Below are 25,687 nucleotides of genomic sequence, written 5' to 3'. Positions count from 1 at the left end.
TGAGTAATTTATGACATAAATTAAACATATTTTATTTACCACCCGTGGTTTTTGTTTTCTTTTGGTTTTATGAGATTAGTCAATGCCTCATGCAGTCTGTTATTAAATATTAAGCAGCATCCACATAATCGCCTTAAAGTTGGAATACATGATGGGGAGGCAGCAGCATCTTGGCAGGAGGACCAAGGGTAAAAAAAAAAAAAAAATGTAGTAAGAAACATTCAGCTATGGATACAATGTACAATACTAAAACTCTCTCTGAGTCATGGTCCGCTTTCTCTCTTCTTCTTAGCAATACTATATTTATAGATATGGAGGTTATCAGCCCTGACAGACTGCCCCTTTACTGACCTCCTTCATTTTGCTGATGTAGGCTGAGATGCAGGCAGTTGGCCTCCTCTGCAGTAGCAGCTGCAGTGCACATCCACATCAGTTTTCTTAGCATCCACTAGCTGGCACTGTGTACCCATCAAACAAACGTCTGTAATCACCACCACAGCATCAGTTGTACTACACATAGTGCCCAAGATCCCTGCTTGAAAAGAGCATTGTCGAGAAGAAAATAACAACATACAAGACTGACCTGACATCCAGAGAGGCTGGTGCCCCCTTTTACCATGGTGGCCCTGACAGATACTCCCATCTCTTGCAGGTGGGCGGACAAATCTCCTCCAGCTAATAAGAGAGCACTTATTGAACTGAACAATTTCTTCCAGACTACTCTCAACTTCACACACTGTGTTTCTTTTAAATTTAATTGTTTTAGTCTGTTAGACCAGTATCACTCCTGCCAGGGAAAGGCATGTAGCGCACTGGTTTACGAGCAGTATGGCACAAAATTTAGACATCCAGCATTTGAAATGTTTATCGGGGAAAATTTACTACCACCCATTGCTTCATCAATGATGTGAGGCCGCCGATAAGAGTGGAGCAGTGTGTGAAGGCTGATGCACTTTGTTTTCTCGAAAGCATTCAATAAAATCGACCATATGCTCGCAATCACTAACTCGAGGAAGCTTGGGGTTCATGCAGCTCTCGGCCTGAAGGAAGACAGTGGGTGAGGTGTCTGTCTATTGCTTCTCACAAACATGACAACCTAGTTGGACCCAGTACTCTAAAAATTGGGTTACTTTGTTACCATGGCAGACAGGTATAAGTCTGTGGATGATGTGAAGAAAATAGACAGTTTACCTTATTGAGCAACAAGCATTTTCACAAAATTTTCAAGGTGAGGAATAAAAAATGTTTTGTGCTGGCAATGAAATTGACTTTTCATGTGAAGAATTTACAAGTAATCTATGTTTTCCCACAGAACTGAATACCTCATATTACTTGCCAATTATCATACAAAGTGGCAGGTAATCAACCTGCAAATGTTCCATCAAACAGCTAAAAACTCTGAAACTGGTGATGATTTATTAATCTAGCTCGAGGTGTGCAGTGAATTAGCAGAGGTAGCTGGGGAACAGGATCTCTCCAAATAAGTTGGCTGGGATCCCAGCTTTATGTCGAAGTTCAGGCTTCAGTGAGCAAAGGTGGAGACCCACAGTTCAAACAGAAAATATCCAAACTTACTGCAGAATGATCATCAGCTCACCCCTGTCAGCGTGTTCAATTCAGAGGTGAACTTTTTTTTTATAACATGAATATGATTAATCAAGCAGAACAAATGATGAATGGATTGTAATTAGTCCTGTAAGTGAACTGTTTCTCATTAAAGTGGGGAACATAACCTCCTCGCAGGGATATTACAGATACATTGACCTTTTGATTTAGTTCCACCAGCTGAGAAAGTGATAAAATATTAATTATATAAAATGTTGTTAGCCATCCATTTTGTGCTGATTAACTCATGTAATAATTCATAATTAGTCTCACAATCCTGACTAAATATCTCAAAGTCATAAATTGAGATTTTTGAATATTCAATGAGACTTTGTATTATTTTGATAAGAAACTGAGGATTAATAGAACATTAGACAACAGTTCGAGCTAAAGTACATCCTCCCCAAAAATGAATTTACCTTGAATAATATTCTGTATTATAAATGTAATACAAGGTCAGTGGTAGTCTTGACCTTGGAAACAGCAGTAGACTCAACAATTTCAACTCAAAGTCCACTAACTGGCTTGTTTTGTAGCTTTCAACCATATGAAATGATCTTCATCAGCAGATGTTTTTCACTTACTTGTTAGTGGACTGTAGATGTAAACTTTCCAAGATCCTGGGCAGCATGTTGGCTTAAAGGTTGAGATTGACAGTGAGTAATCATTCGATTCAATTCAATTTTTATTTGTATAGCACCATCTCATACAAAGGCAGTCAAAGTGCTTTGCATAATAATAAAATATTAATAATAATTAGTTAATTATCTTAATATCTTGCTTCAAAGTCTGTTCCAGAAATCTGTTTTTCTATTATGGGCAGTGGTGGGAAGTAAATACATTTACTTATGTACTTTGAGTACAATTTTGACATATAATACTGCTGCTGAATACACCATAGAGAAAGGAGCTTCACCATGAAAATGCTGTATATATGTTAGTGTGTCAGTGATGATAATACAGTAATATCATATGTGGTTAATCCTAAACATTTTTGACATGGTTGAGAGGTTCACATTTCCCTCCAAGCATAAAACAATGCTGAACGCTCCTCTGACTCATTGGACATGCTGTTGGTGTTCCACTTAGCTTAGCTCTGCTACAGCAGGGCGATATGACAGGCATTTACTGTTGGATGTAAAGCCATTATCGCCACCATATGGTCACACTGCTGAAGAGACACAACATTGTTTTTACACAAACTGTCTACCACCTCACAGGACAGTTAATGTTGTCCTGATCTGGATTTTTGCCCATGCAGGTGTACGGTCAGCAGCTGCTGTAACTGAGCAACAGAGTCATCACACAAGATGAAAAATTCAATTACATCCCTTCATACGGCAACACCTTTTAAATATTGCAAGACTCTTAGGAATTCCAGTATGTCTTGATAGATGTAGATGTATTACCTGCCAAAGCCATGGAGGTGTTGGTTCTTACTACTTCATCATTCAACCCTCCTTGTTCACATTTTCTGGAGGCAAAACCCAGATATCCTCCTCTGCCAGGCCTGAAAAGAGACATCATATTAGTTGTATTCAAGTGCGTGTGCTAACAATATCAAAATAATTGGCTGCAAGTAGAGTTTTCCTTTCATCTCCTGCCTGTAGTCCCTTGATACAGTACCTATGACCCTGCCAAGCAGAACCTAGATGTAATGAGGAATGACATTAACCTGCTCAAAGCTGACAGAGTTCACAGCAGTGACAGACTGAGGATGTCTTCAGTGTGACTAGGTTGTGCATTTCAGGGTTACTGCTCTTTATATGATCTGTATTCATACTTCATACTTTGTAAGTGTAGGTTGGCTGTTTCCTTTCCTATAGTCCAGAAGTATTCCATCCCATGCCTATCTACCACAGTCAAGGTCATTATTCAATAGTGAAGTTCTTTATATACTGTATTTCATTTCATGCTTTTGATGCTTTTTGTTTGTTTTTCATCTCAAATCCAGTTCATCTATTTTTTGACAGCTGTTCCCTTCCTCTGCGACTCCGGTAAGATATATTTTACAACCTCAGATTGATTTTAAATCACTTTATGAGTAGCCAAGAGAATTTTCCAGGTTGCAGATTTTGAATGTAATGATACAATATTTTTTGTCATGAATAAGGTATCTATCTATGTGAGAGGTGACACAGTATTCTGGATTTACTCAGTTCTGAGCGACACTTGTATGTTGGTAATTGTGTGGGTTTCTTGCTTGAACTCGGATCTCTTCTTACAGTCCAGTGGTAGAGGGACCTGAACCTCCATGACCCTTAACATGAACAAGCGTCTAATGGAGCATGAATGAATGAATTAATTAAAAAAACACTCAAAAAATAGACCACATGAGAGTTAAAAATATTAATGTTCATTTTTCTTCCTGTATGACCCTCTAAGGAAATATTACATGTTTTATTACATGTGTTTCCACACAGTAAGCATGCATCTAAAATATTAATGCCACCTAGAGACACTGTCCACACTGTTGCAAATTCACAATAATTGAATTTAACTGAATTCACACTAATGCAACTGAATTAAACCTTGTTATTACTTGTATCCACATAACTCCTGGATATGCAGCTTTATTTTTTAGAATTATGTTGATAAACAAGTCTGTTCAATTATGAATTTTTAATATGCAGTTGACATTGTAGGTGGAATACAAGAGTTTTCTAGAGTAGCCTATTGAGTTTGATTACTTCTGTCATTTATTTTAAAGGACCAGTGTGTAGGATTTAGTGTCATCTAGACGAGAAGTTGCAGATTGCAACCAAATGAATACACCTCCCTTCCCCCTACCCTCTCTAGAGCCAGTGTTTGGTTTGTTCATTCAGGGCTACTGTAGAAACATGGTGGTGCAACATGGCGGCCTGCGTGGAAGAGGACCCACTCCCTCTGTAGATATAAAGAGCTCTTTCTAAGGTAACAAAAGCACAATAATTCTTATTTTAATGGGATTATACACTAATTAAAACATACTTATGAATATTGTATTCTATTTCTGCCAAGTCCGTTCCATTAGATGCCACTAAATCTTACAAACTGGTCCTTTAAACATTTTCCACACTATAAAACAAATTAATTGTTAACAATAATGTGCTTGTCTTAACAGTTTCAGAGCCTCCTTTCATCATTTTGATGTCTGGGGAACATTTGTCACAGTCTGATCACTTCTGTTTGCGGTTCAGCATACAAAATACTTTTACAGAATGTCCTGCTTCACTAAAAGTAGTAGACCTATTTAATGATCAGTATTTGTGACAGTGTAACTGTTCAGTTTTGAAATTAATTTAGTCGCCAAAGGTCATCTCACACAGAAATCCTTGATATGAAAAATTACTCATTAAAAGTGCTGTCTGGGTTAATCTGGAGCACTTTATTTTTGCAGAACCACTCTTGCACCCAAATTACACTTCACCTCCAATTACAAATACTATTAGAAATCATACTGTGACTAATGCCTGTTTTCTCCCACACAAAGTACAACAATTACAACAAAAACAAGGCCAGGCAAATGTACATCACACAACATTTTATTCTGATGGAGTTGGACAGAAATTGAGATGAATCCATCTATTGAGTGTTCTTTCGTCTCCATGGAGATAGTCTTTCTTCTCAACCCATTATCTGCAAAAGCAAGGACAAATGAATCATTATATGATTATCCTCAAGAATCTGAACAAAATACTGCACAAATAGATGCATTTATGAGGATGAATGAATGTACAAAACTGATTATGAAATCCTCCAGTTAGTGCATTTAGCGTGATTTATGAGAAACACATAATGTAGCTTGTGTGTGTTTTATCTTTGAATGTTTTCTTCAACATTCAATGCTTTCTGAGTGATACTGATTAGTGTTAAGTACTGACGCTGTTCATCCAGCTGATGTAAGCAGACACGCGGGTGAAGACAGTAGGCTTTCTGTAGGCGTTGCAGCCAGAGGAGGACACAAAGCTGGTCACACCATGGACAACCCACTGGCCATTGACACTGCAGTTCAGGGGGCCGCCGGAGTCACCCTGGATTCAGAGACAACACATCACACAGTCATAAAATCATACAGTAACCAATGGCTTTATTTTTGCACTTTTGAGCACAGCTGGAAGCAAATACCCAATTTTCCAACACACTTGACTCATTCCCACTTCCTTCTCATATCTCCGTCTAATGTCAGACAACCTCGAGCAAGTTTGTACAGAACATGAGCTTGCAAGACTTTGACAGTTTGTGCAGCTTAAGCACTAGCCTGGATCATTGTAACTGACTTGTGCCCCTGCTGAGGCAGCAAGTAATCCCGCATGTGTCTTCCAAAATATCTTCCTTGACAGCAAGGGGTCAGCCCTCAGCTCACTGGGAGACATTTGATTTCACTTTGTCATGGTGGAGTGGGACTGAATTCTGACAAGTTCTTTCCTGTGTTTACCCGGCTCTGCTTACACCCAAACATCATTCCTACAGTCTTAATCGCAGGGTGTCCCCGCGGTTTGGGAGCAAACTGGATTCAAAATCTGTGCTTGGAAGCATCTGCCTTGCTAGAATATGTACCACTTTCTAATAAGCCATCCTTTATATAGGGTATGCAAGTTATAATGGTTAATTATTAATGTTTCATAAACCGTTGAATTACGCTTTATAGATCAGTCTCCCTAACTTTTAAGTGCTCTATTAAGCTTTAGTTAAGTCTTAAAAAAAATCAATACTAAATGTCAGATTGCATACACAGTCCTTTCTAGGATCTCATAAACTCACCTGGCAACCAGATTCACTGCCACCACCAGCACAGACCATGGAGTTCTTCACAGTGCTGCCCCACCATCCGTAGCTGGTGCAGGTATTGTGGTCAACAACAGGGAGGTAGGCCTGCTTCAGCTGGGCAGACAGCTGACCTCCGGCTGGGGACAACAGGAGAAAATGCATTTTATAGCTGTGATGAAGTCTGTGATAGCAGGATCATACACTACTATCTCTAGGGACTGCATTCTTAAATACTTTTCCTGAAACATGGCTTTTACTGTGTAGATGTATCGTGTATTATGTCAGACTCACTCTGGGTGCGTCCCCATCCAGAGATGTAGCAGGGGTTGTTGTGGGGCAGGACCTGGCCAGAGGGAGGCAGGGCACCCAGCTGGACGTAGTTGTTGAGAGAAGCTTCAGAAGATAGACGCAGCAGAGCAATGTCCCACCTGAGGGTCACACTAGTCAGTAAGTAATTAATCTTTTCCCTCACCCCCCTGCAGGCTCATTGTGATGCCTTTAGTCCAGAGCCAGCTACACTGTTGTTTGACTTACATTTTTCCTTTTTACATTTTAATGTGTGAATGAAAGACTTGTCTTCTTCAAATTCTCCAAAAATCTTCAAATTACGAGTTTGCAACTAAATTTTAATATGTAAAATGATTAATTAAACATTGTCACACCCTCCACCTCTGCATCTGCCTCTCTCTCTCTCTCTCCCTCCTTGTGCGTCTGTTTAATTGCAGGATCAGAGACAGGTGTGCAGGAGTCAGGCTACCAGCTGCCATCCGTCATGATTAACCTTGCTATAAAGAGCCGGTTCAGACTCCTCCACTTCACCAGATTGTAGACTCTGTTTACTCAGTTAGTCACGGTTCAAGCCAACTATCTTGTTACTGCTTTGTCAGTTTTTTGCCTTTGCCTAATCCCTGTTTCCCTGTGCCTGCAGAAAACTTCAGCCTGACTCATCTGTCTCCCTCCTCAGTTCAGTTCAGTTCAGCTCAGCTCAGCTCAGCTCAGCTCCCTACTTTCTGGGACCTGCTCTGCCTGGCTCCCCTCAGCATTCCTCTGCCCTGCTTGGCCCCAGCTTCTTGCCCTAACCTCTGCCCCAGGTTTCCAGCTATCTGCCCAAGTCCTCACCCCAGTCCCCCAGCTACCAGTCCCACAAGGGCTGCCTTGCATCGTTATTCATTGCCTCCTGTCTCTGTGTGCTGCACTCGGTTTCACTAGCCTAGCTTTAACAAACATAATCACACATGAATGTTATGTTCAAAATTCTATGCCCAAAATATGACTTTAGACATTTTTCAGTACTTTTACAATTTACTAAATACATTGAGTGAGTTTGTAATATGTGATTTATGTCAGTTTTTGCTTTTTTTTTTTTTTTTGTGCAGAAGTGGTAACCACTGACCCTCCAGCGACATTGTTGGAGTTCCAGTTGGGGTGGATGTAGACACGGCTCACGCTCATGTACTGCTCTCTGCCCTCATGGCTGTTGATGTTGTGATCTCCGAGAACAACGCGCCAAGTCCTGGAACTGTAGAGGTACAAAAAATAAACTTAAACTTATATGGTAGTTAGCACTCTCTATAACTCAAGGATATTGGATGAAGATCGATATTTAACATGGAAAAGTATGTTTTAGTGGGAATTGTAGCTTTTACTTGATAGTTAATGTACAATTGAAACAGATGGCTATGCATTCAAGCCACCTGGAAATGTTTTGGAATACATTTAAGTAAATGTTCAGCCCTGTCAGAACATATCTCCTGCTACATCATTCATATCTCGCTTAGTTTTAGTTATTCAGCAGATATTCTATGATGCATGAAACTCCCACCGGTCCACACAGTGAGCAGCAGTCATGACCCATCCTCTCCTGATCAGGGTTCCTCCACAGGTGTGGTAGAAGCTGTTGCCAGACATGTACTGAAGAGAGATCTGATGAAAATGACAAAAGAGCATTACAACTACAATAAACTGAACCACTTTTTGTGTCTTGGCAGCATTCCCAACACTGGATAATGCTCAATAAAAGGATTACAAGCAACATCTGATAGACACCTGATGAAGTTTTTCAAAGTGTGTGTGAAATACATGTTTTGAAGTAAGTGTGCATTACCTGCCAGGGCCAGGAGTTGGGTCTGGCCACCTCGCCTCCAACAACTTTCTCCTGAGCACTGAAGTCCTCTTCCAAGTACCTGGGCTGGGGCTCCAGCTCAGCCAGCACTGAGCATAGCAGAGACACAGGAAGCATCACAGTAAGTCAATCATGTATTCAAGTGTGTTAGGAGTCGTGTGTGTGCAGAATGTCAAAGGAGAGGAAGAATCAGGAAGATCTTACCCAGGGCGGCGAGGGAGGTCAACACAAGAAATCTGAGCATGTTTGCAGTCTCCTGAAACTTTCTGCACTAGACACTTCTGCCTACACCTCTTTTATACCCTCAGGGCCCCGTGTGCTGATAGTATGCATGTATACCAGCACAAATCCACCTGTGTCTGTCTCACAGTTATCATTTGTTTGAAGAGCTGACTCAGCTACTGAATCTGTTTTTCCCCACTTGTATTGGCTACTACTGTCAGGTATGAGATTGTCCTGTGAGGTTATTTGTTTCCCACCATGAATGTTCACATTTGCATACATTGCAGTGGAACATTTTCTGAGTGCATATCGTGTGTGTGTGTGTGTGTGTGCAGTAAATGCTTCTTTTGGTTTTACATGTGTGTTTTAACAAGCTATGTCAATGGCTTGCACCACTTCTATATAATATTGTGCTCTCATCAAGCCATTGTTCAAAGCTTTAGCAAAAATTTACAGTAACTCCTTCCCAAGACATAAAAGGGCTTAACATAGCATACACACACACACACACACATATTCTAATATTTTCTCCAAGTGCACCCCTGCTGTTAAAAGCCATTTGAAGATAGGTTTTACAGCATGTACAGTCGCTGTATATAACTTTGTTCTCTTTTTGATTGTCTGGAAAGCCAACTGGAGGCAATCAAACACCGACACATGTCAGAATACTCCAGGGAAGATTATCCCCACAGTCTTGGAGTGTAATCAGGCAGTTTAGTTGCATAGACTATGTATTGTGTGTCTCTATACATAGAGCAGAATGTGCTTTTTTGCACTCGCTGGATTGAGAGCTGAAAACATAAAACACACTAGAAATAGTTCACCCAAACAGTATAAAAGTAAGCCTCACGCCAATGTGTTTAACATTGTAACACATGTTTATACTTAACTTATAATATTAATACATGAAACCTTTGTCAACTGTGGTATAATTTTTTTTATTTCACTGGGGGGAATATTTGTGTTTTTGGCTTAATAGCAGTAAATTAAAATGTGCTTTAGCTGACTGTCCTACTGTTGTTGCTAAATTGATTAGTGTAATGAGTAGAAATATGTACATACAATAGGACAGTGTGTCATGTATGAATCTACATCATCCCTCAAGAGAAGCATGAACTCGACACCCATGAAGAACGGGTGTATCCGTCTGGTCAAAGCTGCTCTAAAGTCAACATCAGGATGTTTCAGTTGGATGGACAGCTGAGCTCCAGCGATGCAGAAGGTGGAGGGGAACATGTAAAGGTAATGGGATTATGTGCGCTACAGTATGTGTGAAATGGGATGTGTGTACATCCTTGCATGTTAGAAGTTACAAGCTGATGATTATTATAGATTGGGATCAGTGTTTAAAGCTTAACAAGCCCAAGGCTGCAGCACAGTATTCCACTTTAAGCCTTTGATACGTTCTCATGAGACCCTGTGGAGGTGATTTTACAACTCTGAATTCCAGTGTTGGTGGTGATAAGTAGAAAGGGGCTGCTGCAGGGAGACACACAATTGTTTTAGGACCAAGTTGTTCAGCCATCAGGGAAAAAATACTTCTTTAATTCTCACCTACATTCAACTGTGATTCTCTTGAGTTCGTGATCTTTGTTTTAGGCAACAGATACGATACAAAGCTTTATTTTACCAGCTGTGATCCACCATTACTCAGGGCTCCAGGACGTTGACATAACCAACAAGTGCTTTTCTCTACTGCTCTACTGTTCAGGTTTCAGATGCCAGCATACACCTACACATCCTCTAGCTGTTGTATAACACTTTGACAACTCACCTAAGACATGCTGTGTGGTCTGAGCTCTGTTATCTGTTCCTCTCCAACCAGACCACAGCAGGTTAGCAGTGTAGACAAAACCTTCATAAACCATTACTGTGAATGAGAGACACAGACTGCTGACTCACAGTTAAACATATCATATATTATTGTATAGATCATTGGATTAATATATTATTAATTTAATTGTAAGATGTTGTTTGGTACTATACTGTATGAATTTTTGACTAAGGCTCTTGCAGGAATTGAAGAATTTTTTTTCTATATAATGTATATTTTTTATTCAAAAACTCTGTACAGTTTCTCTGAATAAACTTGATAATAATCAACAAAAGATGTCCAGGAAGGATGTATAGTTATTAATACACAGTACATCCACATAGAAATGGTGGTTCAAAATAACCTCCCCATAGACCTTGCGTAAGGAAGCTACTCCAGTGACTCAAGGTGAAAATAACACTTGTACTGTTCACTGTCATTTCCCATAATTTACATAAAAAGATATGGGAAATGGAAGTCTGATGAAAAGGGGGAATGCAATGTACCGAGCTCCTTCAGTCACAACAGTTAGTCATTAGTCTGTCTGGTAAGAGTTATTTCCATTCTTATTATATGTGTATACGATAGCTACAACATGTGTGTCGTTCCCACCATAGGCAGACACTTATCATGCATATACAGCACCCTCCATTTCAGTGGTCACTGCAGCCCTTGCCTTTGCAAATGTCACAAAACCACCAGAGAGGCACCAGAAAGGGTAGCACAAACCTTATGTTTATTAAACACAGATCAGACCAACTTTATCTGACCAATTTTTGATGGGTGCAAAAAAAATGGTGTATGTGGGGGGGTGAAATTTGAAAAATAAAGGGGATTAATACAGAATGACAGGCAGACAGACAGCGTTTACCCAGGGCTGCTGGCTGTCATGATTCAGAATCAGGGGAAATTTGCATTATGTCAAAAAAAAGTGTAATCCTTGTGTCTCTGGTATACAGAGCACCGTCTGCGCGTCTGTGTGTTTCTGATGGTCACATTTCTGAGTTATAGCTGCACTGAACAGGAAAATGTTGAATATGGAGTTTTAGGAGGCCTGATAAGACTGGTTTGTGATGTTTATCTATATTCCAGTCAACACGGAAAAAACTTTCAGCTGCAAAAAAGGAACCATATTCAGTATATCATCATCTGCACCTGTTTCAAATGCTAAATGTAAAGTGACTTTAAGTAATTGGGGAGTCATTATAATGTTTTTTTCCCTTTTTGTTTTACATTACATTTCCATCACTCACTGAGTTCTTCCATGTGATGTAGGCGGCCATACCAGACACAAAGCTGGCGATACCATGGACGTACCAGCTGTTGTTAACTTTGCAGTTAAGAGGGCCACTGAAGTCTCCCTGAGGTGAAAAAAAGAACTGGTTGATAAATATACAAAAATATCCTTTTTTCTTTATTGCCATCTGTTGCAGCAAGATTCAGGGAGATATATGACACGTCAGCTAGAGGAAATTAGATGCTTTTCTTTCTCTTTGTGATCTATGCTGATAGGATGGGTGTTTTTCATAATTAGAAACAATAAGAAACATGTGAATCTTTACGAAAATCTGTGTTTCAAAAGGCCAAACATCACTCAGTTGGAATGAACTGAACTATTTGTTTTAAATTGTTTAAAAAAAGGGGGGTGAACTCCTACACACTTTTAGCACAGCTTTAATTAAAGAAACAATGAAACTTGGTTTCTTTGGGGGCTGGCAGGATTAATCACTGTTTATCTCTGTTGCAAATTCATTAAATTTTATGTGTGACTTGAGTCATAATGATGTTTAAGTTAAAACCACAAACACTGAGTCAAAGGTTCAGCTGATCTGCACAGCTGGTGATGAACGGGATATTTTTGTATTAATACTCAGCTGATATAATCATCAGTGTGCTTGGTTTGATTGGACTGAGTGAGTTAAGGAAATCAAATCTTTAACTGTACGTGAATATTTTCATATTTTTCATATCAGCAGGCTCACGTTGCATCTTGAGTGAGCGCCTCCTCCAGCAAATATCATTGTAGTCTTGACAGTGTTGACCCACCAGCCAGAGCTGATGCAGGTCTGGTGGTCGACAATAGGAAGGTAAGCCTGCCTCATTCTGCTGAGCATTCCTCCACCAGCTGAAGGTACACAGAGCAGAAACAAACATGTGCAGTAAGATACTGAGTCAGATACTGAGTCACAGCATAACTGACGGTCAGACAGAGAGCTGCAGCTGACTCACTGGAGGTGCGTCCATATCCTGTGATGTAGCAGGGGTTGTTGTGGAGCAGGATCTCTCCAAAAGGAGGCAGAGAGGCCAGTTTCACATAAGAGGTCAAGGAGGCCTCAGAAGACAGCCGCAAGAGGGCGATGTCATTACTAAGTTAGAAAAATCAGAACGTTTGAAATTCTGTTATCACAGCACAAAATGGTCCCATTGAAACAAGCTTCACCTGAAATATGCTGACAAAAGTATTTGAGTGACTTTTAAATGATACATAATACAAACAGAAAACACCATACAGTCATAATTCAATTCAAACTGCCAGTACCTCTAAGGTGTTAAAATAAGATTAACTGTATTTAGTTTATGAGAATTAGACAGATACTAGAATATTATAACAGATAGACTCACCCAGAGGAGATGCTGTTGTTGAAGAGATGCTGTTGTTGTTCCATTCAGGATGGATATAAAACATTGATGACACTCCTGTGTTGCTCTGTCCCGTGGGTCTGGTGCAGGACAAGATCACCGAGGACTACACGCAAAGAGCTGAAACTGTTTTAGATCAGATTAGTTTCCACAGTGACACATTTTAAATGTTTGAGCAGTTACTGTATATCAGATTAGAGTCAGGATATATAGGATTTAGCAGTAAACCTAGTATCTGTTACCTGTGCACACAGTGAGCTGCGGTCATGACCCATCCTCTCCTGATCAGTGTTCCTCCACAGAAATGGTGATAGGAGCTGTCAGAATAGTACTGGAGAGAGACCTGGAGCCGGATTCACAAAATATTATTATATCAAGTTAAAGTCATATTTTCTATCAGCCTTAAAAAGTTCTTGGGTGAGTTATTTTAATTCTTATCTTTAAGTTCACTTCACACTTGTACAAGACTGAAGCAGCAGCCAAGTAAGTGCAGATTTGTAAACTGAAATATTTTTGTGACAGATGCATTTACAGAAGCAGAATAGAGAATATCTTAGAAATATATTAAAAATAAGGTATCACTTTAAAGACTTTAAAGAAAGTCCTTATTTTCTTGTAATATGATATTCTGGGAAATATGTTTATTCACTTCTTGCTGCAAGTAAGATGAGAAGATTTTCACCTGTTCTCATTCTTAATGCTATGCTAAGCTAACTAGCCACTGGCTGTAGCTTCATATTTAAGGAACAGATATAAGAGTGATATTGATATACTCATCTAAAAACTTGGAAAGAAAGAGAATAAGTGTGTGCCAAAAATGTCAAACTGTTCCTTTAAGAACAATTTTAAGAATCATTCTCCTGGAGATACAATAAGACAAGCTGCTGTCTAAAATAATGCACGAGTTGTCCTATGAGCATCTTAGTCCCCTCTGCTCCCTATGATGTATGGCAAATACAGCATCTTGCCCCAACATGATGTTCTGTTACACTTTCTGTCTGTCAGTGTGATACCTGCCAAGGCCAGGAGGTGTGATAAGGCATTTCTTCACCTCCCACAACTCTTACTGCAGTGCTTCCCCCCTTGTAGCTGGACTGAAGCTCCAACTTAGCCAGTACTGAGGCACAATAAAACTCACAAAATTACCATTTAAGCATGATTTCCCCCATGTGTTAATTGTATCTATTTTTCTATTATAAGTGAGAGAGAGAGATTTCATTTTTCAGCAGTAAATTATTTACAGTGCAGCTCTGAAATTTCTTACCCGTGGCTTTGAGAGTGGTGTACAGCAGAAACACAAGCATGTCTGTCTGTTTCTAAATGCTCGTTTTATTCTTTTATACCCTGAGCTGACCTTAATTTTATGTGGACTCTCTGTTGAGCTTGGCAGTGGTCAGAAATGCACCCGTTGTCTGCCTCAGACTTTTTCAGTTTTAACTGGATTTACTGGAAATTTCTCTGCTCACAGTCTGTGTCCACACTGTTGAATTGGTTACTAATTTGAACATGTGATTTTTATTATTTTTAGGTGTCCTTTGTACATGTTTTGTTGCGGGATAGGAGGATAATTTGATGCCTAAAGCAAAGGAAATTGGTAGTGACACACAAACTATGTGGTTGCATAAACGTTCTGATTAAAAATGAGTCATCTCTCAAAGTTTAATCAAGTTTATTTTTGCAGAATGAGATCAGAAAAGTGAGGAGTCATAGTGGATGAAAACATGATCGAATGTGGCCTTTGTCTCTGTGTGCTGCAACATGGATGAGTCTTCTGTTTACATCATGATCTAGAAAAAGGAATTAACTAATGATTGAAAAAATAAATTCAACCTAACTGATATTACGGGATGCAATATGATCAATAAAACCTCTACATATACTAGCATTCCTATTCTGGTAATTAGTTATTAAAGTTTAACCTGTCATATTTCATAGATATATACTGTACAGTATTTCCCTCATTTGTGATGTGTTTGTATGAATTCCAGTCAACACTGAAGAAAATGTGGATAGTGATTTTGAACAACTTTATTTGATTTGACCAGGCATGTTATTTTGCAGGTGGAGAACAAGCTCAGTTCAGAGTAGCTTCAGCTGCAAAAAAGGATCCTTTTCATGGATTGCTCATGATCTAAAAGAAGAAAATTCCATATTCAGTATATCATCATCTGCACTTATTTCAAATGAACTGACTTTATGAATTACAATACTTTAAAAGAACTTGCTATTAAAAGTAAGGTAACTTTAAGTAACAGGTGAATCTTTATAATGTTTTTGTTCCTTTGATTTTACATTATATTTCCATTACTCACTGAGTCAATCCATTCGATGTAGGCGGAGACACGGGTGAAGACAGTGGGCTTCCGGGGATAGTTACATCCAAAAGAAGACACAAAGCTGGTGACACCGTGGACGTAGTATTTTCCATCAACCAGGCAGTTCAGAGGGCCTCCGGAGTCACCCTGCGAGGAACAAGGTTAAATAAAGCATCTTCAGTGTTGTGATTGCAATGATTAAGTGATATATAAAATAGAAAATAGAAAATAGAAATAGATCATAGTAGAGTTCTTTTATTGGCAGATTAAATCTTCTTCTGCGCTTCTTATCAGAATACAAATCCTAAAACTAAGTGTGAGCTAAGAAAATGAGGATTTGAAATTTGTCACATAGTTAAAGTTCCTCAGTGTGCAACCTCCATATCATATTTCTTTTTAATGTAGCGAGCGACTCACATTGCATCCAGACTCAGTACCACCACCGGCACACACCATGGTGGTCTTGACAATGCTGCCCCACCAGTTAGAGCTTGAGCAGGTCTGGTAGCCAACCACAGGAAGGACGGCCTGCTGCAGCTCAGCGGGCAGACTGCCACCAGCTAGACAAGGTGGAGGAAAAAAAATAGAAATGACAATATATGACAATATATATTAAGCTGTACAGAAAATGCTCAGAGGGATCTTGGCATCAACTCACTGGAGGTGCGTCCCCATCCAGTGATGTAGCAAAGGTTGTTGTGGGGCAGAATCTGGCCGGATGGAGGCAGAGAGCCCAGCTGGACATGAGAGTTCAAGACAGCATCTTTGGCCAAACGCAGCAGGGCGATGTCGTACCTAAGGTGGAGATCCATTGATCATCAGCAGGCACCAAATATAAATCTCTCAGATACTAGACTCTACTGAGGAGGACATTTCTATCTGTGGGGTAGACCTTCTCTTACTACATATCAGAGCATTTTTGCCCAAAGACATTTGAGAAATAAGAGTGAAAGATTTCCCTCATAACATTATAACGCTAACAATAAAAAAAATGCTGTGAAATCATCGAATACAATGGGCTAAAGAGCCTTAAAATCTTATGAATCTAATAAAAAATGTAATCCTCACCCTTCAGACACTCTTCTGGGATCCCATCTGGGGTGGATGTAAACACTGCGGACATCCAGGACCTGCTCATCGCCACTGGTGAGGTAGACGTCATGCTCACCGAGAACCACTTGCCACGTCCTCTGTCTGTAATATTCAAAAGAAACGTGATATTGTTTGCAATTAATTATTTTATACATTTATGACTTAAATGATTAGTGGCATGTCAGATAGAGCCTTACGAATTCTTATCACAGTAAACTGGTGTAAAAGATAAAGACCACAACCCGCCATGAAATGATCCCTGGTTTTGTTTGATTCCTCGGTTTCATGACTTTTCATTCTTTCACTTTCTAATCAAATAAATGAATCCTTTTGGTGTGTGACAGTTATAAATGAGTTTGTGAGAAGTGTCCTCGAGCTGGTGACATTTGGAAACGCTGAAATAAATCATACCTGGGTACTGAGATAAGAGTGGGCTATGGATATTCAAGTAGTTAAGTAACCAAAACATGTACACAAATACACCTATAACTCATACACTCAAAGAATACTGAGTTTATGCTCTAGTTAATCATAATAATACCTGTCCACGCAGTGTGCAGCAGTCATAACCCAGCCTCTCTCAATCAGGGTTCCTCCGCATGTGTGGTAGAAGTAGCTGCCAGATTTGTACTGAAGGGAGATCTAAGGAGAGGAAACACAGACCAGAGATCTGTATATGTGATTTCATGAATTGATGAATTTGATATGATGGCTCTGTATTGTTACAGTCCCTAAACATTGTTTCATTTTGTGCTAAAACAATGCATACATTTGTTTGAGAGTTTAATTATTGATTTTGGGTTACAATACGATACCTGCCAGGGCCAGGAGTTGGGTTTGGCCATCTCACCTCCCACGACCCTTACCAAACTGTCCTCCACATACCTGGGCTGGGGCTCCAGGTCAGCCAGCACTGATTAAAAACATAAAAGACATGGGAAGGATTTATACAGAAGCCTCATAATATTATTTGCTTTCCACCTACAGTACAGAAAGAGGGAAAGGAGAAATGAGGGCAGCGAGAGTGCCCTGATGGAACAGATTAGCCTATCTGGAGCTTCTGTGTTTTCACTGAACTAAATATGATTGACTGACTGGATGGCAGAGAGGGTGACTGACCGATAGAGAGTAAGAGAATGAATGAGACAGAAAGAAAGCAATAATGAATAGTATTACAGTGCAATATGTGCTGTCATTTTCTTACCTACGGCTGCGAGAGTTGTCAACACCAGAAACCTCAACATGTGTGCAGTTTGTCTGAATGTATCTGTAAGGAACAAATGCCTCTCTCCTATTTTTATATCTCCACTCGACCTTCAGCTGATGCGGAAAAGTGTGGCTGTTCAGGCCCCTCTGACAAATGCCAGGTATGCACCTGTGGTCTGTCTCACACAGTGTTATCAGAGTCAGTTACCACACATCTCCAGCTTCAGCCAATATAAAATAAAATAGAATAATAATAGAATAAGGAATGACACGTAGACTGACAAGTATATCACTGGGTGACATGAGTCACAGTGATTCAAAGGACTTAGAAGGCTATTTCTGAATTTATTTGAGTCTGCTAACGTCCACTATATCTATTTTGGGCAACTATTTATGGGAAGGAAACATTTTTTGACAGAACTGTGGCCTGAGGCAGCAGTGACAAACATCACAGTTTTGTCTTTGAACATATGAACTGTTAACTTTATTCTCACCCAAAGTTCCCAAAATGATCTCTCTGTATTTTATTTATACACAGAAAGATCATTTTGTTGTTCCTCTCCAGTATGAAAATTTCAAATTAACTGTCTGATGAAATAGAGTGCAAGTTCTTGTGAATATTTACATCACAAACTAATCACGTGTCCATTTGAACCAGCATGAATTATGAAGTAAGCATGGGAAAACATGTTCCTGTGCCGTCTCTTGTCTCCAGTGGCTCTCTGGGATGTAGTAGAGAAAATGAAAACAACAGGCATGCTCATTTACAAGCCTTTTATAATATCATACAACAAAGGTACTGTGAAATGTTGAAAAAGGAAAAGAAAATCTAAAAATCTAAAATCTCTTTTGTTAAATGATATGTTCAGTTTTTCCTTTGTGATACAGTTACTTCAACTGGGTGACATGTATTTGTCTGTCACTGTAGTTTTTTTTAAGTACCTATGGAAAATTTCTCTAAATCCCTCAAAACAAATGAAAAGATCAAAATCAACTGTGATGATTAACTGTATAGCAGGCGATATTCTGAATGTTCCTGAAAGAGAATATCATGTATGTTTGAGATATTTTTAAAAGTCAGAAATATAAAGAAAAAGTCCTTCCAGTATTCACTTAGATACTGAATAAATAGAGAACAGAGCTGTGACATTTTGTTCAATGTGATGCAGTTTGAGTCAACAAAAAAGTCTATTTTAGTCTACTGACTAGGTGATGCTACTTTTCTGTAAGTGGTTATTTCTTTCTACTGTATATGTAAAAATGTAAAGGGATAGAAAGTCAGTGAATGTTTAACAGACTGATTAGATTAGTTTTCAAAGTTATACAATTAAACTTGTGTAAGTAGTTCTTTTCTAACAGAATATAAGTTTATGATTCAGGATCAGACAGAAGTCAAACTGACTGTACAGATCATAGTTCATACAGTCATAGTCTGTGCAGGGAGGACAAACAGGATGCTGTTACAGCCTAACACTAGATGGGGCTAAAGACACACCAATTCACAGTATCTCTAGTTGGCCAAAAATGGATATACAGTGTATGTCACAAAAGCATTTCATCTGTATTTTACAAGAGACAGGATAGATGGCATGTAGTTCATGGGATTTCCTGTTTATCACCCAAATCTTCATGCAAGTCCATTTTAATGTGTCAACATTTTTGGTGTGGTACATGAGGACAAAAATCCCAGTCTACATTCCCAACTGGAAAGATTTAAATCCAGTGTGAGAACTGAGTTAAAAAAGATTTCTCTCCTCTTCTTTGCACTGACCTCTTTGACATTGAACAGTAGTGTAGCAGATGGATTACTAGATGATCTACAATGTGCACAATAACTCGCTAAGTAGAATATACATGTATTAATACTTTTTAAAACTGGTTCTTAACTGGTTATGCTGATAGTTCCAACAATAGGTTTCTGGACAATGGGAAGGTCCCTGATGTGTCCGTCTTTTATAAAACAGTCCTTAATTAGACAGAAAGTCATTAAAACTATATGGATTTTGGATTATTGCCTTATCAGGCTATTAAAGAGATAGCCACGCTGACTGGTAATTGAGCTGGCCCCATGACACAGAGGGAAGAGGTCCTAATGCTGCAAGACGTCCTGATCAACAGAGGCTGCGCAATTTCACTACTTTCTCATAGTGCGTCTACGTCCCCTCCGAACTCCTCGTGTACCCCTCGACCAGCCCAACCTTTTCTTGCAGAGGCATAAATCAAATGGGGAGATCAAAGACAGGAAGTGCTGGGGATGTGTTAATTAAAGATGTTTGCTCTTGATACAGCTTCCCCTCGTTAATGAACAGTCGATTTGGTTCCCATAAAGATGTCTCACACACTCGGGCAGGAAATTGAGGTTCCAAAAAAAATTAATGGGATGCACTGATTGGGTCTGTGATAGAAATTCGGGGAGGGTTATCACAGAGTAACTGTTGATTATGCCAATGTGACACTATTGAAAAGCTCAAACTGTTGCCAGAGTGGAGCTCAAAGATCTAAACCACACTAAAATTAGAAACTACCATTGCTGTTGGTATACAGTCATTCATTCTAGCATATAAGTACTGGCATGTGACGCTGTAACCATCAGGAATCCAGAGCTTGCTGTGAGGCAAATGAGGCAACACAGAGGTGTACAAGACAATTTGAGATATTTGCAGATACTGTATTTTCTCATTGGTATAAGTGAGAGAAGTGATGTTCTGTTTTTGAGCACACTGATGACAGTCTGTAGCTGAAATATTCATTCTGTACTCTTTCTTTTTGCCTCTTGGGGGTAGCGTGACAAGCTGCGAACAGAACAATGACGTATTATCATGTTAATTATGTTAATATAGCTAATTGTTAGCTTGTTAGTTGCCTATTTACACATCCAGTGACGTTAATTCCGTGTCATGTTTCTGGCCCCCTGACAAATGTTTTCCTTTAGTTCTTTCGCAGCTAAATGCTGCACTATTTTCACCAGATAGATGTTTGGTGCTGGACAAATTTACAGTTGGTCTATCAGAACCTTTTTGCTGGAAACAGCTGCCTCCTGTGTCTGGACATTATGCTGATGGGAGCAGAGAGACAGAACCAAAACAGTGAAGTTGCAGGCATAAAACCAAAACAATGAACTAAAAGACACTAAAAAGGCCTGCAGAGCTGCGGTGAACTGCAGCCGGGTGATAATTCTGTGGGTTTGTCACTTCGAGCACATTTCATACTACACTTATCTCATTATTTGATAAAAATTTTGATACAAAGATATTGATTAAGGTGATATTGATTAGGGTGAGCATAAATATATCTTTAAACTACAATCTTTTTGATGTGTTGTGTCAAAAATAAGTAGTTTTACTGTAATCTGATTTTTGTGATTGTAATTCAGTATGGCACAACCTTAATTTCTTCAACATTATTATTTTTAAAGGCTCTTAAAAGTGGCCTCAGTTCAACATAATGGAATTTTTCGAGGAGCCAGCTGTTTCTCATAAAGCCTCTATACAATACTTTTGTTTAACTTACAATGCAATCCTTTGTATTGCTTCCATACTTCTAGGGCTAACATTTCACATCTGTACTAAATCATATAAGATAAATAAATGCTCTGAAGACCTATGAGAGGCTCTTTGTGACTGTTCACTGCACTTTGTTGACCTTGAGGAGCATTTGTACTGTTATTTAACAAAACCACATAGTCAAAATGTCTGCAGACAATAAATGAGGTTAGTTTCAGAATTACAGCCTTCGACTATTTCAACATCAGAAAAAATGTGACAAAAGTTACAGAGTCCAAAGGGGTGATAAGAACATTTGGATTTTAACATGAGGACAATGAACAGATTCTCATTGAAATACATTTTTCCTGATACAAGTCTGATCCAGAAATTATTCTCCCTCTTACCGGAGTGTATAACAACCAGTTATCACTGCTATGTCACCTTTCATTTGTTTGTGGCTGTTGTATTATTTTCGAAATGATGTCTTGGTTTATATTTTATATATGAGAAATTGTAGCTCTAAATTACTGCACACCATTGCACTATACACACAGTCTACAGGGACCAACAGTGTACAGCACTTTTCCTTGCTGTGCGAGGAAATGTGTAAGGATGCATCAATGCTGCCATGTGTCCTGCTGGTTGACAGCAGTGAAACTGATCCACCGTGCTGTTTGCAACCTTTAATTGCAATTATACCACAGTGAAAACAATCAATACATCCTCCCGCTACACCCCACCCCACCTCTCTCTTGGGTTTTCTCACCAGCTCACCTTTACTCTCATGTTTCCTTTTTGACTCCTCTCTCAGTCTGCCTCTCTCTATATATCTGGCAAAAAGGTGCCATACAGGCGGTGGGGTGATGTGGTTTATAGGGGGAAGGGACAAGGTGGTGCAGCAGCAGTAATGTGCTGCTCGCTGCCGGGTGGAGAAAGATGATCTGCTGTGGCTACGAGTGCCTGATTGATCCTGTGGAGTACTGGTCATCCATCTCCGTCCTCCAGCGGCTGCTGCTTTCACCTCTTGCTGCTTGCCTCTACTCTCTCCCACGGTCCCCCACCTCCCTGGTCTCAGCTGCCGCCGTGCTGCTGGGTCCTGGCCCTCGGTTGCAGCCATGATAGGGTCTACTGGAGGGGAAAAGGAGGCTGCTGCTCCAAGCTTCCCACCCTGAGAGATAGAGGGAAAAGGAGAGGTGATTAAAAACAGACCTACCATGTTGCTTCATCCTTGTCATTCTGTGTGTGGCAGTAGTTGGGTCTTTAGAAGGCCATCAAGTTTTGATAGTCACACTTAAACTGCAAATGCTCATTATATTAAATATTCCCAGTTGGAAAAATAAGTGTAGATAAAGTATCACCCAACAAGAAATAAAAGAGAGAAAATTGTGTGTATGCAAAATATTCAGAAAGTGATGCAATAAGTAAAAAGCATGTACCAGTGTTACACAGAGGAATCTATAATTAAAACAACCACATACAGTATAACTGTACTGTAAGAGGAGCTTGCACAGCTGTTTTGTAGAGCATGTGTTTATTGCACTGCACATTCATACCTGTCATTGGCTGTCAACATAATTATTCCCAGAGGAAAAGGGGAGAAAATAACTATATGTCAATTAGCACAGTTTAACAGAGAGCGTCAGTCACTTTGAATAAGTGTGTCGTGATAACAGTAACTTGTTAATTGCAGACTAATGTGTCACTGCATGAATTGTTAAATTCTTTCATTCCATTAACAAGTTTTTTTTCTTTGACATTATAATAAATTATCAAAGGTAACATATGAGTCAGATAATTTACACTGAGGAATTAATGTGGTGGCTTTAGGCTGTTTGATGTCTGAAGATGATGTGAATTTAACAACACAGTCCTGACATTAAGAAAAGCTCTGATTTCGAAGTCTATTGTGTATTCTGTCAATCAATTTTTACCAATGACAATTGGAAGTACAGAGAGCCAGAGAATGCAATCTCAGAGCGTCACTGGTCTGTGCAACATTACTTTCATGCATGACTACTGTCTACATTATGAGTGGAAGTTAGAGAGGAGAAAATTAACTGGGACCTCAATAATGTTGAATGCTCAAAGGAAATGAAGTTAAAATGGTGAGTTTGTGGATGCCAACAATGTTGTTCAGCACATGATCAAAGCACATGATCACCCTTTTCAGGATTTAAAAATAGTTCTGTTATCATACCTTTGTAATTAGAAGATTTGAATTTATACTGTAATTTGATTTAAAAAAATAAATAAATAAAAAAAAAGCTACCTGCTGCCATAAGGAGAACTTGTTGCCAGTAAGTATTTTTAATTTTGCTTATTTGCACTGTAAAACAAAGCAGCAGAAACAAAACAACAAAAGAGAAGAAGCAAATTGTGCAGGTGAGATTTCGAAAACCCCCCTAGAGGCTTATAGAAGGAATCTCATCTCAATATGGTATGAATGAATATAAACAAATACATAAGTCATGTAATCCACAAAAAATAGCAAACAAACTGGCGTAAGATCAAAAAGCAAACATTAAATAGGCAGCATAAATCAAGCAAAGACATAAAATAAATTAGATAATGTCATGAGGGTGTGTGTGTGTTTTGGCGTCTGTGTTAGTGTGTGTGTATACATGACTGCATGCGACTGTGTGTGTGTGTGTGTGTACTGAAGCACACTTGTGTTAAGTCAACTCCTTACAAAAGAGAGAGAGACAAAGGCCAATTATAGTCAGATATGATCAGTTCGATTAATTAAGTTTGGTCCATCAGACAGATCTTAAGCCTATATTTGAAATTCTTGAGATAAGTAAACTGAAATGCAATTTGAATATAACTCTTCCATAGTAAGAATGCTAAAAACCTACACCCTTGCTGTAAATAGAGGTGGTAAATAGAGCACATTCACTGCACATAACCTTGTTGGTTGCAATATGTTTCCTCTCCTGCTCTCCTTCACTGGTACTCAAATATTTCTCCCGGTTTCACTGAAAATAGATGCAGATCCATTCTTAACACTAGTGAAGGGATTTACTTAGCTGTCACCTCTGTATTTCATTCCGCCCTGCAGAGCTAACAATATGAGTTAAAGCTATTGATTGGGCCCCATGTGGACAGCCGGCTCCTTAGTAAATCATAAGAAGTGGATCTCAAAATGTCTATATCAAGAATATTCCCTACGTCTCCCTCTGAATTGTCTTTGAGCTAAAACAGCAGGTTCTTTATTCATTTTAGTGAAAAATGTTCCTTAGCATCTCACATGTGCATTTTTAAATCCTGTATTTCAAATTTTAATCAAAATCAATGTAAACTCATTTTACAGGAAGTATCCTTATACGCACTCTTCATGGACAGCTATAAAAAGTAATCGCTGGTGATTTAGTTTTCAATTATCTCTCCAATGAAAACTAATTCCTTTCATGTCATATTATAGACTAGGTGCCTATTTTGCTAAGCCCATATCTCATACATGCAGTGGCACAATACAATTTACTTGCCTTCCTCTCACGTACAACAGAATACTGTGCAGAAGACCACCAATGAGATGAGAGAGGGGACGTGGGGGTGTTAGAGTGAGGCCTGCGTGTGAATATTTAATTAGTTGTTAATGAAAAAAAGTCATTAGGATTAATTCCTCTTTAATGCTAATTTAAATGTTCTTTTGCACTCCTCATGAGAAAAGAGGACTGTGCAAGGGACTGAGGTGGAGTTCCCATGCTGTGGAGCTTTAGCTGTGGACAGTAACCACGTCACTCAAAATTGTGTTGCTGTAACAAGCTCACAATTGATCCCCAAATATGCTATAAGCAGCGATTCTGAGCAGGATGTTTGAAAAATATAGAAGTAGTTCAATCATTAATGTACCCTCTAAAATATAAAATGTAAATTTAGGTGTGTTGTTCTTGATGTAATTGGAGAAAGAGGATCTGCCTGCAAAATACTCCCAGCAGTACATTAACAGAAACATTTCACTGGCCTTGCCTAGCACCTCGATTTGTTAAATTGTCAACACAGTAAGTGTAAAATAAGTGTAAAGGTCTCGCATTACCAGCTCTCCAAATATCTCATGACACTAGCCCGAGGCTGTGAGAGCACAAAGTTTGGTTGATTTTAAAACTTTTCTTACAGGGGCAGAGAATCAATCTTGCAGTGGAGAGACCTGATACTGTATTGAACAGGAGACACAGATGAATAACCCATGTTCAGACACAATCAGCCACTCTAAGAGGGGTAGAAATCGCAGTGGTAAGATGACACTACCTCCTCGTCCGCAAATTCCATTCCACTACCTCCTTCATCTGCACCAACCAGACACTGATATCAAAGAAGCTTGAGATATAATGGCTAAGCCTTTTAGCAGCAGCTCCAAATGCTTTCTACAGACTAAATCACTGAGCAGGCACATGGCAAACTTGAGCATCAAAATGTGAATGGCTATTTTCTACCCATG

The 25,687-nt window shown here is 39.2% G+C and overlaps 2 protein-coding genes, 1 long non-coding RNA gene and 1 pseudogene across 4 annotated transcripts; 1 reads left to right on the top strand and 3 right to left on the bottom strand.

Moving 5' to 3' along the window:
• Positions 1-5,113: 5,113 nt before the first annotated feature.
• On the bottom strand, positions 5,114-8,791 carry LOC122981552 (elastase-1-like). The gene is made up of 8 exons (XM_044350315.1): positions 8,681-8,791; positions 8,459-8,565; positions 8,177-8,277; positions 7,748-7,873; positions 6,646-6,782; positions 6,349-6,491; positions 5,469-5,618; positions 5,114-5,223 (listed from the first exon to the last, which is right to left on the bottom strand). Exons 1-8 carry the CDS (start codon positions 8,718-8,720, stop codon positions 5,212-5,214), a joined length of 816 nt encoding a protein of 271 aa, XP_044206250.1. The 5' UTR covers positions 8,721-8,791; the 3' UTR covers positions 5,114-5,211.
• Positions 6,889-8,267, top strand: LOC122981553. 2 transcript variants are annotated; one of them, XR_006403266.1, is made up of 3 exons: positions 6,889-7,317; positions 7,731-7,881; positions 8,133-8,267. It is a non-coding gene; the product is annotated as an uncharacterized LOC122981553 (long non-coding RNA). The 2 variants fall into 2 exon arrangements; XR_006403265.1 differs by lacking the exon at positions 6,889-7,317 and adding an exon at positions 7,336-7,445.
• Positions 8,792-11,740: 2,949 nt separating the features above from the next.
• On the bottom strand, positions 11,741-14,455 carry LOC122980535 (annotated as a pseudogene).
• A 708-nt stretch (positions 14,456-15,163) lies between these two features.
• On the bottom strand, positions 15,164-17,921 carry LOC122980945 (elastase-1-like). The gene is made up of 8 exons (XM_044349407.1): positions 17,763-17,921; positions 17,374-17,471; positions 17,100-17,200; positions 16,535-16,660; positions 16,125-16,261; positions 15,884-16,026; positions 15,464-15,613; positions 15,164-15,282 (listed from the first exon to the last, which is right to left on the bottom strand). The coding sequence occupies exons 1-8, from the start codon at positions 17,800-17,802 to the stop codon at positions 15,265-15,267; spliced, it is 813 nt and encodes a 270-aa protein (XP_044205342.1). The 5' UTR covers positions 17,803-17,921; the 3' UTR covers positions 15,164-15,264.
• Between the last annotated feature and the right edge of the window lie 7,766 nt (positions 17,922-25,687).

The sequence above is a fragment of the Thunnus albacares genome, chromosome 4 (assembly GCF_914725855.1).
Source record: "Thunnus albacares chromosome 4, fThuAlb1.1, whole genome shotgun sequence".
Classification (NCBI taxonomy): domain Eukaryota; kingdom Metazoa; phylum Chordata; class Actinopteri; order Scombriformes; family Scombridae; genus Thunnus; species Thunnus albacares.
The sequence above is the reverse complement of the archived record's forward strand: the minus strand, read 5'-3'. Positions and strand labels throughout refer to the sequence as shown.

Excerpts from the sequence above, each read along its gene's own strand:
- LOC122980945 (XM_044349407.1), bottom strand. The coding sequence starts at position 17,802 with ATGTTGAGGTTTCTGGTGTTGACAACTCTCGCAGCCGTAG. Across the intron at positions 17,472-17,762 it reads GACAACTCTCGCAGCCGTAG|TGCTGGCTGACCTGGAGCCC; the intron begins GTAAGAAAATGA and ends GTTTTTAATCAG. Across the intron at positions 16,661-17,099 it reads GCTGCACACTGCGTGGACAG|ACAGAGGACGTGGCAAGTGG; the intron begins GTATTATTATGA and ends TGAATATTACAG.
- LOC122981552 (XM_044350315.1), bottom strand. The coding sequence starts at position 8,720 with ATGCTCAGATTTCTTGTGTTGACCTCCCTCGCCGCCCTGG. Across the intron at positions 7,874-8,176 it reads GCTGCTCACTGTGTGGACCG|TTCCAGGACTTGGCGCGTTG; the intron begins GTGGGAGTTTCA and ends GTACCTCTACAG. Across the intron at positions 6,492-6,645 it reads TGGATGGGGACGCACCCAGA|CCGGAGGTCAGCTGTCTGCC; the intron begins GTGAGTCTGACA and ends TGTTGTCCCCAG.